The sequence below is a fragment of the Suncus etruscus genome, chromosome X (assembly GCF_024139225.1).
Source record: "Suncus etruscus isolate mSunEtr1 chromosome X, mSunEtr1.pri.cur, whole genome shotgun sequence".
In the NCBI taxonomy this organism is placed as follows: Eukaryota; Metazoa; Chordata; class Mammalia; order Eulipotyphla; family Soricidae; genus Suncus; species Suncus etruscus.
Genome location: NC_064868.1, coordinates 52,165,266 through 52,182,250, shown reverse-complemented (window position 1 = coordinate 52,182,250; position 16,985 = coordinate 52,165,266). Strand labels below are relative to the sequence as shown.

Here is a 16,985-nt window from a genome sequence, read left to right as displayed (position 1 = left end):
CTGAAAATTGAGCTCCAATATGATCCAGCTATGCCACTTTTAGAGATATACCCTAGAAACACAAAAACACAATACAAAAATCCCTTCCTCACTCCTATATTCATTGCTATTACAATAGATAGAATCTGGAAACAACCCAGATGCCCTTCAACAGATAAATGGCTAAAGAAACTGTGGTATATATACACAGTTGAATACTATTCAGCTGTCAGGTAAAATAAAGTCATGAAATTTTCCTATACATGGATGAACATGGAAATTATTATGCTGAATGAAATAAATCAGATGGTGAGAAATAGACACTTAATAGTCTCACTCATATATGGGATTTAAGAAAAATAAATAAATTATAAATAAGTAAAATAAATTGTAATAGTATCCAGAGATAGTAGAGAAAATGGCTGGAAGAACAGGTCCATGATATGATGCTTTCTTCAAAGAGTGGTGAGTGAAGTTATAGAAATAACTACACTAACAACTATCATGACAATGGTAGTGAGTGAGAGAAATAGAATGCCTGTCTTGAATTCAGGCAGGGTGGAGGAGGAAAATGGGGGGGGGGGGGCATTGGTGGTGGGAAGGTTGCAGTGGTGAATGGGGGTGTTCTTTTTGAAAACTGAAACCCAACTACAAACATGTTTGTAATCAGGTGCTTAAATAAAAATATTAGAAAAAGAAAATAAATCAGTAAATAATTTTTAAAAAAGCCAGACTAGGAGAAGCCTTGCTTAAGATCACACAACTAATGAATGGAACATCTTTCTAATGTGAATCCAAATCCAGATACTCTGTATATAACATGATTTTTTATAATGCATGCAAAGATTATAGTGGGAAAGCTAAAGAATAGAAATCAGGGAAAGTAATTCCAAATATGTATCCATATTTCATGTATATAATTATGCTTTATGCCATTAACATAGTTTATTTTTATCCTCATAGCAGTTTGAGTAATGTTTTATCACCATTTTGTAGGTGAGGAGTCTGGGGCTCACAGAAATGAAGAACTTTGTCTTTAAAGTAGTTAAATTACAGCTAAAAAAATCAGTCACAGTTCTAACACAGGCTCTTCTGTTCATAAAATTCACGTTTATTCCAGAACAATATTAACGTATGCTTGGTATGAGATGAAAGCTTCCCACAAATTGAGGTCTAGTCAACTCCCTGAAAATATCTTAATATCCTTGACAACCTCCTTTTTAGAGCCTTAAAAATCCCACTTCTAATTGGGCAGGACCAGTATTATAATGATTTTTATACAGCCCTAACCAGGTGAGTTAACTTTGATACCTATCATTGACCAGCCAGGTTAGGTAATTTTTCCGACAAATTCATATATTCATCACCATTGTCCCAGGCTTACCTGGTGAAGACAAATAAGGATCTCAAAACTTTCTGAAACAAGAAAGAAAATTCTAAGTCAAAGTTCTTAAATTTGACTTCACGTTAAAGTCATCTGAAGAATTTAAAGAAAATCATGGTATCGTTTATTGCATTAGATTGACTTTATTAGAATCTCTGGGAATGTCATCCAGACATTAGGAAGAGCTAAGCTCCTCAGGTGACTTCAATTATAGAACAAATTGAGAACTGATATTAAAGTATCTAAGAGCTCAGTAACCATACTCACTGTGGTTTAGGTATGTTAGCACTTCTTAAAATATTTGTTAAGATTCAGGTTTAACCTCATCCCCAGATTCCATTATTTTTTCTAGACTCAGGAAACTACAGTAGTAAGAAAACACTGGAAACAAGAGGCCTCTAGCCCTTTAAGTACTGATTAAGAGACTATATTTTAAAGCTGTGTGGCTGAGCACGCCGAGATATTTTTCATTCTAGTGAGGGGGAAGTCCTGAAATGGACCTTTCCTTAGAAGTTACTTTAGCGTCTGAATAAAGCTTATTCTTGTTCCAGTCCAGGGAACATGGTCTAACTATTATATCCTTTATGTTGTTTGTTTGGATGCAGAGAGGCCAAGTTAGGCTACCTCCTTTAGACAAAAAGCTGCTCCCAGAGGAAGCAGCATAGGCTATTCTTGCCAGTCTTGTTTCCTCTCACTTTCTCACTTTTTAATTGTGGTGTCTAATTTGTGTGAAAAGGAAGAACCAGAGTGCATCATTGTGCCAGAGCTGGAATGTGTCACTGACTCCATTTTTTCAAAATGATCCACCTCAGTATCCTTCAAATGTTTCTATGGAGACTGGTGTTTTTTATGGAACACAGTGTCCAAATGGCAAACATAGGGCATCCTTCTCTTGCTCTTAGAGCTGAGGCACCTACCTTACCCCTGATTTGGGAGCTGCTGCAAGAAGTTCCTGGAAAAGAGCAGAAACATCCACGTGTTCTAGGGCATTCCTTGCGGTACATGCTGGAGTTATACCATCATTCAGCAGACCCACGTGGACACCCTAGGGAGAATCGCACAATGGAGGCCACCATGGTTAGATTGGTGAGGCCTTCAGCCAACATTGCAAAGCCTGTTAGAGGTGAGTTACATATTCTCATGCTGTCCTAGACGGGCTCTTAGAATTTTATTAACTGATGGGGGGAATGCTTTTACTAACTTTGATTTCAAAGGACATCAAGCTTGGGAGAAATTGGTTTAAATTTGCTTTCCGTTAAGTCCTTGCCTTTAGAAAATTTTCAATTGAGCCTGTTGGATATTTTTGGGGCCTTAAGATAAGCCAGTTATGTGCCAGTGCTTATCTTTTAATGAAAATTGTATTGCTTGTTATATCACTGAAAACTCATTGGGAAGTAACCATGCATGTTGTTGTGAATTCTACTTATGTTTTCCTCTTTAAAAGCCAAAGGATACAGGATCCAGATTTAGGGGAAATGACAATGTCTCAGAGGGGAATAGAAATAAGCTAATACCTGAGGGTCTGTTACTGGCTAGCTAGATGAAACACCTGCAATTGTATTTAATCCATAAACATATTATTAGCTCTTGTAGTACATTTAGTTTTAGTTTCAAAATTTTAACATAATTTTATATACAAAGGTATTATTTGAGCTTTATACATACTACATTCTGAAACTAATTCCACCACCAGTGATCCCATGCTCCCCCATGTCCTCCTCAAAAGTCACATAGACAGGCAAATTTAGAAGATTGATGATTGTCGTTTAGATTTCATGTGTTCAGTGTTTGTGAGTCTGTACCTTGAATATATACCACTACACCACTATCCCACATCACCAGTAGACCTGAAACCACTGACTCCTGTTCTCCCACTACTACTCATCTCATCTTTTTTCCCTTTGAATTTTTTCCTTCTCTGTCCTTCATATTTTCTGGGTTTAAGCATAATAAGAAAACTAAAGCCTGCAGACATTACTTTTAATGTAATGTAATGTTTTAATGTAATTTAATGTTTAAATTTCTATGGTGCTATTTTTGGTTTGGGAGACCAACAGTAATTTGAATTTTTTTGTTGCCATCATGATTGAGTTAGTTTTAAACATCTGCATTAATTGAAGTTCTGGGAAAGCATAGTGCCCCTAAAATAAAAGACTCTCAAGGAAATACAGCTGCTGGCTCCAAGGAAATATTGAAAACTGGTGAGAGTAATCTCTAGTCTTTTCCATGCTTTGAAATGAAAACACAGGTTTTATATTTCTTCCTCCTATTTAAACTGTTATTCTTCTATTCCATTGGTTCTCTCTCCTCATCTCTCTCCCTAGCAATCTTCCTACCACTCTGAAAGTGCTCAGTGTCCTTCGTTTCCCACCTAGACGGTTTGTTCTATTCTAGGACATATGAATGTATCCCTGCAGTATTGGTGATAAATGGTGCCACACACTGCCAATCTTGGGGACTTGCATGTTCCCCAGTAATGTGGAGGATGTGGAGCAGAGGGTTATGATGTGGTTAAAATGAATATACAGCTTATGATCTATCTCTTTCTTATTCTATTTTCCCAAACTCTAACTTTTTAAGTTGTGGGTCATAAACCTGAATTGGGATCCATTACTAATTTTTTCTTTTCTTTTTTCTTTTTTTACAATGTGGACCTTGTGTGACAACACTGACTCAGCAAGTCCAGGCTTTGTGTTTTGGGTGAGAGCCAATAATTTTTTTAATTTTTATTTTGACCATATTGGCTTACATATCTTTCACAGTAGTATTTTAGGTACATATTAACATTGAATCAGGGGAATACCCATCACCAAATTTGTCCTCCCCCCACCCCCGTTCCCTTCCTGCAACCTATATCCTCCACCATCATCTCCCAGGCTGCTAGAGTAAGCGGTCCCCTCTGTGTCTAGCTTACTTTTAGTGATCATATATCTGTTTGGTCCTGGTACCCTCCCTTGTTTCTTAATTTTTTGGGTTTTTTTTGTCCCCCTATTCACAATAAAGACCAGGCAAAGGCCCTGGTTTGAGGTGTATATGGGAAACATTTACTGTACCTCCTCTTCTATACAGTCAGTGTAAAGAACACAGCAAGTGGTAAGCATTGGGAGGCCTTATCTTTTCTTTTTTATTATATATATAAAACCCATAATTTCTTAATTTTTTTGATTGAGAGACAATTGTCTTAAATTTAAGACTTGTTCTCAGTAAGTAGATTATTTGTATACCTGTTTTAGATACTCACAAGAATATAAAATTTTCTCAGGTAAAATATGTTTCCAGAAAACTGCCTTAGCTACCAGTAAGTCATAAAAAATACTTCACAATCTTCATTATTCTATGAATTAGATGCTAATTACATAACCATTTCACAGCAATGCAAATACCTATAATCACAGAAGTACTTAAGCCCCAAGTAGCTTACTCAATGTAACATAGCTTGTAATTGGTAGATTTGGGTGTTAAAAAGCTGCCTGTACAGTCTTTACTTTTAATGACCAAAGTACTGATGTCTTAACAGATTTTAGTTAAGCAGGTACTGCATTTTTGTTTAGTTTATAAGAAGCAAATAAGTGCTTAGTTAACCATTAAAAGCTTCCAAGAAATGTCATACTAGCAGTCACATGAAGAAGAAATCACAGCATAACACATAATTTTAAACGAAGAAGCAGAAGGGCTCATAGGATTCCTAAGAATGAGTGGCATCACTATTTCAAGTCAGGAAACAGAAGCAGGAAGTGTTAGAAAAGTTTTACTGACAAGGTACTACTTGAACTAGAGCATATGTAAGGTTGAATCTATGCATAGAGGCAAAGAAGCACATTCTAGTTAGGGAAAGAAAATAGCCTGGTGTAGGCAGGATCACTCAACAAATATTTATAAAACACCTACAGTGTACAGAATATGAGATCAAGAAAGGCACTGATTTTTTTATGGGTGAGATAAATCAGTTAATATAAGACCTTGTAAGTGCTAACAGAACATGAAATAAATTTATTTGGTAGAGCATTAACAAAATACTGCTCTTTCTTATATAAATATTGTCAGGCAAAATATCTCTGAAATGGTATCATTTTGAGGGGGCTTCTATAAAACTGAGCAAGATGTGAATAAAGTAGAGAAGATTAGGGATAAGTTTCATTTAGATAGAGGGAGCAATGTTTTCCAAAGCCTAGACATGGGAAATAAGTATGTTTGACTTAAAAACAGAAGGAAGACCAACATCAACAGTGTATCATTACTATGGATAGTGAATAAATGTAAAAATGATGAAAATTAAGCAAAGTGTATACCATTATAAGGGGTCTAGATATCTTTCTTAGATATAGCAGAAAGTCGTGCATATTAAATTTGTAAAAAAAATAATATGATGCTAGAAATGAGTATGCTTAGAATTAGGCTTGTACAGTGATATGTTAGTAGGCTATCTTGGCACCTAATAATTCTGCAAATGACCAAAACACATAAAACAAGAGATGATACAGCTAATGGAACTTGCCTACAGAGCTTCTCCAAATTGAATTAAGAATAATGTGCTAATCAGGCATTTCCATGAAAGTTCTGTGCAGACCCTTCCTGTCTATGATCATTAGCAAGCCAACCCTTGTTCAGGAAATATGTCATAGCAAGATCAGAAAGGAGAGCATGCTTCCTTAGCAGATCATCTGCTAGGCATTGGATTGGGTTTCTTTGCAGCAGAGTGGGAAATGTACATGGGTGAGTCTTTTTTTTTTATAAAATTGTTGTAGATATGAGTGTAGATTAATTTATAAAAAAAATCCAAGCCCAGCTTGTGCCTTATATGAGTGATGTTTAGTGCTCCAAGCTTAGAATATATTAAACATTATTTGGAAATTGGAGTTTCAAAACTTGTGATCCATTAATGAGCTCTTGTATATCTCCAAGCTACTGATAATTCAATCTTGTGAATTCAATTTAGAATAAAAGTAAAGCAAATAACATAAATTAATATGGAAAATTTAGCAATGTTTGAAGACAAAATATTCTTGCTGCAATGTCTGGATTATGTAATCTTGACTCTTGACTTTTGCCAGTTGTCAATGTAGAAGTTCAGAGTATTGTGTGCTCAGCCTTCTAACCCATTGGACACTTCATTTCAGCTTTACAATCAGAAGTCAAAAAATCTTGACTACAAAGATGATTGAAAAAAATTCAACTTCTATTAGATTTCTTACAAACAAAGTATATATCACAAACCTTGTTAAAAATAGTAATTAGGGAAATGTTGCTAAAATGAATGAGGTACTTAAAGAATCATTTCTAATAAAGAACAGAAAAGAGTCAAAAGGATAGGGGAAATGGTTAAAAGAAGAGTTTTTTAATATAAATTTCTTGATTGATTGTTGGTTTAAAATACTATGAATGATGGAAGTAGAAAGCCTGTCTAGAGTACAGGCCGGTGTGGGGTGGGGAGGAAGGACACTTGGGATATTGGTCATGGGAATGTTACACTGGTGAAGGATTTTATATATATTAAAAAATAAAAAAAAAGAAAAGAAAAGATAAGGCCTCCCAATTTTTACCACAAGCTGTGTTCTTTACACTGACTGTATAGAAAGAGGAGGTACAGTAAATGCACCCCATATATTCCTCAACACAGGCCCTTTGCCTGGTCTGTATTGTGAATTGGGGGACAAAAAATACTATGAATTTCTGGAGCACATCTTTTTATAAGATTTTATTAGATCTACATTCTTAAGCTTTACTTCTACCTTTCCCCCTCTGGTAGCCATATTTTTTAGATTAAAGTTATTTTGTTGTGGTTTGTTATTTTCAGTTTGCTTTAGCTATTTAGTTAAATCAGAAGAGAGCAGTAATTCAGAAACTATATTTTATTCTAACTTATTTTGCTTAGCATAATCACCTCACTCTTTATCAGTGTTGTTGCAAAAGTCAAAATGTATCTTCACTAACTGATTAGTATCCAATTATATATATATATCAACTTCTTTATCATTTACTGATAATTATCTTGGTTGTTTCTTATGTCTTCAGTAATAGGAATATTTCTATTACCACACCCAGTGAGGCTCAGAGGTTACTCCTGATATGCGCTCAGAAATGGCTCTTAGCTTGGGGGACCATATGGGATGCCAGGGAATGAACCATGGTCCGTCCTAGGCTAGTGCATGCAAGGCAGACACCTTACTGCTTGCGCCACCACTTCAGCCCCTATATTATTTTATTTATGTTACATGGTTACAACAAGTTTAGGCTTTTGACATACAAAGTTACTGAACCTCTATCACCACCAAAATGCAAAGACCCCACACCATTTTCACAAGGGATGGCAGGTGACAGCAATGAGTATTATATATGTTGCCTCAAAGAGAGAAACATATCCTGAGGATTATTTTTATTTGGGGGCCACACCCAAAATACAGGGGGTCACTCATAGTAGGTTCAGAGAACCTTATGTGATACTGAGTGTTGAATATGAGTCACCTTCATGCAAAGCAATTACTGTACTGGCTCATTATTTATACTTTTTTTGTTTGTTTTTTGGGTCACACCCAGCAATGCTCAGAAGTTATTCCTGACTCTACACTCAGAAATCACTCCCGGCAGGCTCTGGGGATCATATGGGATGCCGGGATTCAAACCAGCAGCCTTCCACATGCAAGGCATACACCTTACTGCTGTGCTATCTCTCCGGCCCCTATTTATATATTTTTAAATTAAAATATGAAATAAAATTGCTGTCTAATGTCATTAAAATGTTGAGTATAACCCAATATCTTAATAAACTATATTTAATTTCACCACTAAACTTTACCATAAAATTTACCTATTTTACTTCTCTTTCATTTATTTTCTTACCAAAAGAAGAGTTTGATCTTTCAATCCAAAATTTATTACTGGTTTATTAAGTTAACTTTATTTAAGTACTACATAAAAATTTACTAATATATTGTGTTTGTATCTTCTCTGACTTATTTCACTCAGTTTAATACCTTCTAAGTTATATTGTTATAAATGGCAGACTTTTGTCTTTTTATGGATGAATAAAAGTTTATTGACTACATTGTATCTTTAATCACCTTCCTTTGGTACTTAGGTTGCTGTAACAGTAAACTGTTCTGTACTGCAATTTATTGAATTCCCAGTGGACTAACAGGATTCTATGAAGTGTCTGTTTTTAATTCTCAAGTACTTGGCTTTCTGTTGGTGACTACACAAATTTATAGTCCCAACAAAAATGTACAAGGAATCCTTGATCTTTGTATCTCTGTATCCTACTAACACCTGCTTGTCTTTTTTTCTTTTTTTTTTTTGGTTTTGGGGTCACATTCTGCAGTGCTCAGGGCTACTCTTGGCTCTACACTCAGAAATCATTCCTGGCAGGCTCAGGGGACCATATGGGATGCCGGGATTCGAACAATGACCTTCTGCATTCAAGGCAAATGCCTTATCTCCATGCTATCTCTCCAGCCCCCACCTGCTTGTCTTTTTAACAATAGCCATTTTCACAGTATTAGTCAAAATCTTACATGGTTTTGTTTTGCAAAACTACTTAGAACAACATCTTTTCCTGTGACTGTTGGCTATCTGTATGCTGGATATCCTTGAATCTATTCAGATCTTCTGATCATTTTTAAAAAAATGCTGATGTTTGTGAGGACTTTTTTTTGGTTTTTGTTTTTTGAGTCACACCCAGCAGCGCTTAGGGGTTACTCCTGGCTCTATGCTCAGAAATTGCTCCTGGCTGGCTCAGGGGACCATATGGGATGCTGGGATTCGAACCACCGACCTTTTGCATGCAAGGCAAACACCTTACCTCCATGCTATCTCTCCGGCCCCTTGTAAGAACTTTTTAAATGTATTTTATAGTTTAACCTTCTTTGATATATGACTTGCAGTTACGTTTTCTCTGTTGAAAGGACATTTTTGTTTTTATGGTATTTTTATTTGCTGGCAGAAGTAGTTTTAGTTTCTTTTGTTTCCTTTTGCTTTGTTTTCTGTTCTATATATTGAATACCTGTTGACTGTGTGCAAGACAAACACCTTACCCCTATACTATCAAACTTACCCAAAGACTCAGTCTTAAATCATAATTGGTTCACTAAATCTCTTAAGTGATAAATTTTATATTAAACTAATAATTAATCTTTCATATATAATATATTGAGGCTTTCCCTCTGCCTTTCCATCAGAATAGTTCTGAGAATAATCTAAAACCAAGATTTTTTTCTACTTAACAAATATACATGTGGGGGCCAGGGAGATAGCATGGAGGTAAGGTGTTTGTCTTGCATGCAGAAGGTTGGTGGTTTGGATCCCGGCATCCCATATGGTCCCCTGAGCCTGCCAGGAGCGATTTCTGAGCATAGTATCAGGAGTAACCCCTGAGCACTGCTGGGTGTGACCCAAAAAGCAATCAATATATATATGTATATATATATATATATATACACACATACATATAATATATATATGCATGTGGATTCAACTCCTATTTCTTCCATATTGACTGTACATTTAATACAGCTCCTCTGAGCATAAATTTTCTTTTTTGATATCTTTATTTAAACACCTTGATTACAAATATAATTTTAGTTGGGTTTCAGTCATGTAAAGAACACCCCACTTTGCCAGTGCAACATTCCCATCACCAATGTCCCCTCCTCCCCTCCCCACCCCTGCCTACAGTCTAGACAGGCTTTCTACTTTCCTCATTCATCTAGCATAAATTTTCTTGACTGAAAATGGAAATAATGACTTTTAGTTTAAATAGAAAATGCAATGAAAACATAAAATACATTAATAAATGCTCAATAAATAATGTTTTCATTATCTTATGTTAATTTTATGCTGTGAACAAGTCTTTTTTTAATCTTTATTTAAGCACCATGATTACAAGCATGATTGTAGTTGTATTTCAGTCATAAACAGAACACCCTTCTTCACCAGTGCAACATTCCCACCACCAATGCCACCTGTGCTGCACACATTTGTGAAGAATATTAAGACTTAGAGTTAAGAACTAATGCTCCGGGGCAGAGAAATAGTACAGAGGTTAAAGTGCTTGTCTTATATGTGGCCTACCTAAGTTCAATTCCTGCACCACTTATGGTTCCCCAAGCACTGCCAATAGGCACTGATAATAGTGTGAGGAATAGTCTCTAAGCATTGCTGTTTGTAGCCCAAACCAAGAGATAAAAGAAAGATTCTAATCATATTCTTTTTTTCCACTTACATAGGTCCTTGGCATATACAGATCTTGAAGTTTCCTCTGCAACAAAACCAGCCAACATACCAATTAGTTAGAGCCACTGTGGTTTATCGCCATCAACTCCATCTTAGTCATTTCCACTTCTTCTGCCATGTGGAACATTGGGTCCAGAATAGCCAAACCAACCACTTTATTCCTCCAGAAAGAGGTTCCTTGAAGCCTTCCAGGCTGTCCAAAGCATGGATGGAAATGGATATCACACAATACCTTCAGAAAAGGCTGTGGAATAACAAAGGGCGCAGGATTCTACAACTCTACTTCATGTGTCAGCAACAAAAAGCAGGTCAAGTACTTGAGCTCCGGTGGCATGGAACTTCATCTTTGGACATTGTCTTCTTGTTACTCTATTTCAATGATACTCATAAAAGTGTTCAGAAGACCAAACCTCCCCCAGGAGACCTGGTGGGGTTTATTAAAACGGATCCTTCTCTTTTAAGGTCGGCCCGACAAGCAGCTCCTATAAGGTCTGAGGCTCCTATCCCTTTTCAGGAACATGATGAACCTGAAAGCACCCAGTGTTCCCTCCACCCTTTTCAAGTCAGTTTCCAGCAATTGGGCTGGGATCACTGGATCATTGCTCCCTATCTTTACAGTCCAAATTATTGTAAGGGAATATGTCCTCGGGTACTACGCTATGGTCTCAATTCTCCCAATCATGCCATCATCCAGAACCTTATCAATGAACTGGTTGACCAGAATGTTCCTCAACCTTCTTGTGTCCCTTACAAGTATGTCCCTATTAGCATTCTTCTGATTGAGGCAAATGGGAGTATCTTATACAAGGAGTATGAAGATATGATTGCCCAGTCCTGCACATGCAGATGAGAGTAATAATTCATTTTGCTCAGGTTTCCCAGCAAAAATCCAGCTTGCTCAGGTCTCTGAAGAAATTAGAGAAGAGTTTTAAATAAATAACTATTATACTAAAGCTAAAAATTATCCTCTATCAAATCTGTGTAATCTGTTCCATAAGTTTTAATTATTTACCCCATGTATAAACACTTCTTTATAAATATAGTTCTAATACCAAAGCCATAGACCTTATTACTTGAGTAAGAGGTTTCTGTGGATATGCCCTCTATTTATTCATCAATTGTTTTACTTTGCCAAAATTTATTCGTCTTTGATAGTACAGCTTTAGAAATTGTCCCAACAAGGCCCAAAATGTGAACTCTTCATGATTTTTTATCTTCTTTGAACCTCAAGAAGAATTTGAATGAAGAAAACAAGGGAATTTTACTCTTCATTGGCTCCTAGATCCTAAAAACTGGTACCTAATCTGTGGTGACTGCCTGATTTTGTGCTTTAATTGTCTGATAAATCTAGATTAAATTTCCTCAGATGGGTTAAGCAAAAGATATGGGCATAATAATCTCACAGTCTTTAATATGTCAATAAGGAATTGTTGCATATAGATCTATTCAATATTATATCACTTTACAACCACCTCTATTTATAAAGAAGAGAAGAACTGTCACCACTGATTTAGAATTATGTGCTGAGAGTCATTTTAAATTTTATTGTGGAGCAGTGTATTTCATGGGTATTTTCTTGTTTTGTGTAGTTCAGTTCCTGAAAGTTACTTCCTAAAGAAGCGAGGAAGTGCTTGTTTGGGGATGTAGAGGGCAGAATGTTGCAGTTAGGAAACTTGAATGATTCTAAGGAAAGGGTGAAATGTATGGAAGTCTAAAACCAACTTCTCTCTGGAATTATCTATTTGTGTGTTCATCTTCAATTTGTGCATGAATCTGTGAGGAAGATGTGCTTGCCATCATGGAGGCACATCCTTGAACTAGACAATGTCTGTAATATGACTCTTTTCTACTCCTATGCTATACTGAAGTAATGGAGACCAAACTATTTTGCAAATAAATTGCTGATGTTAAAGAGAATATTTGTTTTTTGACTGGTAAAGAGTAGACAAGATATATTTATTTCCTTTGTTACCTTTAGCTATGGGCAGTAATTCAATCCAAATTCCCAAGGATGGAACTAAAGGTGCCACAGAGTTCTCTCTGAAGGAGCTTTCTCATGTAAGTACAGCATGTAAGGCACTTACTTGTCCTGAACTCAGCAAACCCAAGTTCAATCCACATCACTGTATATAATCCTCTGAGCAACACTAGGAGAAACCCTTAAGAAAGAAACAGGAGTAAGCTTGAGTACTTTTTTGTATGGCTCAAAATGCAAAGATAAAAGTTCTATCTTCAGGTGATATTGTTAGCAATAATCCTTCTTGTGTGATACTTTTTGGAAAACACAGTGAGGTAATTAACTTAACCATCTGTTAAGTTAAGGGAATGGGACTCATTGAGAGTAAGTAAATATGCTTACCAAATGTAAATTCCTATATCTTTTTTATATTTTATTTAAACACCTTGATTACATACATGATTGTGTTTGGGTTTCAGTCATGTAAAGAACACTACCCATCACCAGTGCAACATTCCCATCACCTATGTCCCAAATCTCTCTCCTCCCCACTCAACCCCTGCCTGTACTCTAGACAGGCTTTCCATTTTTCTCATACATTCTCATTAAGACAGTTCAAAATGTAGTTATTTCTCTAACTAAGCTCATCACTCTTTGTGGTGAGCTTCCTGAGGTGAGCTGGAACTTCCAGCTCTTCTCTCTTTTGTGTCTGAAAATTATTATTGCAAGAATGTCTTTCATTTTTCTTAAAACCCATAGATGAGTGAGACCATTCTGCGTCTCTCTCTCTCTCTCTCTCTCTCTCTCTGACTTATTTCACTCAGCATAATAGATTCCGTGTACATCCATGTATAGGAAAATTTCATGACTTCATCTCTCCTGACATTTGCATAATATTCCATTGTGTATATGTACCACAGTTTCTTTAGCCATTCGTCTGTTGAAGGGCATCTTGGTTGTTTCCAGAGACTTGCTATGGTAAATAGTGCTGCAATGAATATAGGTGTAAGGAAGGGTTTTTGTATTGTATTTTTATGTTCCTAGGGTATATTCCTAGGAGTGGTATAGCTGGATCATATGGGAGCTCAATTTCCAGTTTTTGGAGGAATCTCCATATCGCTTTCTATAAAGGTTGAACTAAACGGCATTCCCACCAGCAGTGGATAAGAGTTCCTTTCTCTCCACATCCCCACCAACACTGTTTATTCTCATTCTTTGTGATGTGTGCCATTCTCTGTGGTCTGAGGTGGTACCTCATAGTTGTTTTGATTTGCATCTCCCTGATGATTAGTGATGTGGAGATTTTTTTTTTCATGTGTGTTTTGGCCATTTGTATTTCTTCTTTGTCAAAGTGTCTGTCCATTTATTCTCCCCATTTTTTGATGGGATTAAATGTTTTTTTCTTGTAAATTGCTGTCAGAGCCTTGTATATTTTGGAGATTAGCCCTTTATCTGATGGGTATTGGGTGAATAGTTTCTCCCACTCAGTGGGTGGCTCTTGTATCCTGGGCCCTATTTTCTTTGAGGTGCAGAAGCTTCTCAGTTTAATATATTCCTATCTGTTAATCTCTGCTTTCACTTGCTTGGAGAGTGCAGTTTCCTCCTTGAATATGCCTGTAGTCTCAATGTCCTGGAGTGTTTTGCCTATGTGTTGTTCTACATATCTTATGGTTTTGGGTCTGATATTGAGGCCTTTAATTCATTTGGATTTTACCTTCATACATGATGTTAACTGGGGGTCTATGTTCACTTTTTTGCAGGTGGCTAGCCATTTGTGCCAACACCACTTGTTGAAGAGGCTTTCTTTGCTCCATTTAGTATTTCCTGCTCCTTTTTCGAAAATTAGGTGATTGTATGTCTGGGGAACATTTTCTGAGTATTCAAGCCTATTCCACTGATCTGAGGGCCTGTCCTTATTCCAATACCATGCTGTTTTGATAACTATTGCTTTGTAGTAAAGTTTAAAGTTGGGGAAAGTAATTCCTCCCATATTCTTTTTCCCAATGATTGCTTTAGCTATTCAAGGGTGTTTATTGTTCCAAACGAATTTCAAAAGTGCCTGATCCACTTCTTTGAAGAATGTCATGGGTATCTTTAGAGGGATCACATTAAATTTGTATAATGCCTTGGGGAGTATTGCCATTTTGATTATGTTAATCCAGCCAATCCATGAGCAGGGTATGGGTTTCCATTTCCGCATGTCCTCTCTTATTTCTTGGAGCAGAGTTTTATAGTTTTCTTTGTATAGGTCCTTCACATTTTTAGTCAAGTTGATTCCAAGATATTTGAGTTTGTGTGGCACTATTGTGAATGGGGTTGTTATCTTAATGTCCATTTCTTCCTTATTACTATTGGTATATAGAAAGACCATTGATTTTTGTGTGTTAATTTTGTAGCCTGCCACCTTGCTATATGAGTCTATTGTTTCTAGAAGCTTTTTGGTAGAGTCTTTAGGGTTTTCTAAGCAGAGTATCATGGCATCTGCAAACAGTGAGAGCTTGACTTCTTCCTTTCCTATCTGGATTCCCTTGATATCTTTTTCTTGCCTAATCGCTATAGCAAGTATTTCCAGTGCTATGTTGAATAGGAGTGGTGAGAGAGGACAGCCTTGTCTTGTGCCAGAAAAATTCCTATATCTTTTTAATGTATACACCATAATGACTTTCTTTAATATCTCTTTAAAATTCAGCTCAATCATTTGTCTTCATTACCTCAAAGTCCTTATGACATTGAAGAATCTAGTAGATTACCTCTCTTCCCTGGTTTGCCTGGCTTGCTGAAATCACTCTATTTGATTTTTAGTACTCTAGGGGACAAAAATAGAAATAGTACAATGCACATGCCTTGATTGCAGATGACTTCAGATCTTCAGCACCATGTGGTATTTTTAAGTGTGACATCTGTGTTTTAGTTTTTTATTTTTATTGAAGTGTGAGTTTGTTTTAACCATTTTTTCTTTTGCGCTATTGAGGGGTCACATTGGTAGTACTCGGGTGTTACTCTTGGCAGTGCTCAGAGGACCATATGGGATGCAAAGAATTAAACTTGTGTCAACTGCATGCAATGCAAGTACCCTACCCCTCTCCAAGCCTATATTTTAACCATGTTTATATGCCTAGATCCCAGGAACAAAGGCAAGGACATTTTCGTGTCTGTGAGAGATAAGTTATTCCTTACTCTGAATACTTAAATGCTCACATTTTAGTAAACTTTATAATGGAATAGTGATATAAAACATTTTTGTGTCACTGTGGATACCAACTCAGGGCCTTATGCATGCAAGGCATATCAACTTCTGATCACATTTATAATCCTCAGGTACTTTGTACTTAAAGTAGAATTATTCATTGCATTCTCAAAATCACAATTAAATTTATAATGTGGCAATTGATTTCTTTGTTTTGGGAACACAACTGACTATGCTTAGAATTTAGTCCTAACACTGCTTTCAAGGACAGTTCCTGGAAAAGTTTATCAAGCCATTTATGGTCCTGGGGATTCAATTCAAGTCACATGAGCTTTTCAGTTCTTGACCAAGACCGTTTTCAAAATCATTTGATGTTCTAAATATTGAAAACAGAGAAAATAGGGGAATCTATTTCATCCAAATCCCCAGTTTACTAGGATGTAAATACAAATACCCTGAAGATGGAACTTGACATAAGACCGCAGTTTAGCAGTTAATAGGGTTCTTTGAAATTTTCTGAAATTTCTTAGTCTCTCAAGTCCTGAGTACATCTGAAACCTAATTAATATATATACCTAACAGGGGCCGGCGAGGTGGTGCTAGAGGTAAAGTGTCTGCCTTGCAAGCACTAGCCAAGGAAAGATCGCAACCGCGTTTTGATCCCCTGGCGTCTCATATGGTCCCCCCAAGCCAGGGGCAATTTCTGAGCACTTAGCCAGGAGTAACCCCTGAGCATCAAATGGGTGTGGCCTGAAAAACCAATATATATATATGTATATATATATATATCGAACATGGCTCAAGTTTAATTGGTCTCTTTATTACAGAAAGCTGAGTTTAATAATGTCTATTAAAATACTCATGGAATAGTGTATGTTGTATGTTTTGTATGTTGTATATATACTTTCTAAATGTTTTCAGCTCAGAATTTTTTCTCAAGTCCAAAGTAACGGATACTTGAACCCTTTCTCTGGGAGAATGGAGATGACCTTCCTAGTAAATGAAATCAGTGGGTGTAGAAATTTTTTTATTTGGTTTATAAAGAGAAAACAGGAAAAAAAATAGGTTGCCCCATGTTTCTTTTCTTTTGTTTTGTTTTGTTTTTAATTTTATTTTTTTATTGTGACTGAAGTTCATTACACAGAATTATTTACAATACATAGTGACAATGAATGAAGGGCATTCCCACCACCAATGTTATTCTCCCTCCACTCCTGTTCCCAGCATGTCTCCCACAACTCCCTCCTTTACCC

General features: G+C 36.4%; 1 protein-coding gene and 2 non-coding genes across 3 annotated transcripts; 2 read left to right on the top strand and 1 right to left on the bottom strand.

Annotated features, from left to right (window-relative positions):
- The first annotated feature begins 2,161 nt into the window (after nucleotides 1-2,161).
- On the top strand, nucleotides 2,162-11,438 carry BMP15 (bone morphogenetic protein 15). Its single transcript, XM_049767294.1, has 2 exons — nucleotides 2,162-2,486; nucleotides 10,582-11,438. Exons 1-2 carry the CDS (start codon nucleotides 2,162-2,164, stop codon nucleotides 11,436-11,438), a joined length of 1,182 nt encoding a protein of 393 aa, XP_049623251.1.
- LOC125999853 (small nucleolar RNA SNORA51) lies at nucleotides 4,342-4,473 on the bottom strand. The gene has a single exon (XR_007492316.1). It is a non-coding gene; the product is annotated as a small nucleolar RNA SNORA51 (small nucleolar RNA).
- LOC125999795 (small nucleolar RNA SNORA51) lies at nucleotides 6,887-7,019 on the top strand. The gene has a single exon (XR_007492265.1). It is a non-coding gene; the product is annotated as a small nucleolar RNA SNORA51 (small nucleolar RNA).
- Nucleotides 11,439-16,985: the final 5,547 nt, after the last annotated feature.

Bases quoted from the DNA above. Each gene is read 5' to 3' on its own strand.
- BMP15 (XM_049767294.1), top strand. From the start codon at position 2,162: ATGATCCACCTCAGTATCCTTCAAATGTTTCTATGGAGACTGGTGTTT. The intron at 2,487-10,581 runs GTGAGTTACATA...CCACTTACATAG, and splicing joins CATTGCAAAGCCTGTTAGAG to GTCCTTGGCATATACAGATC.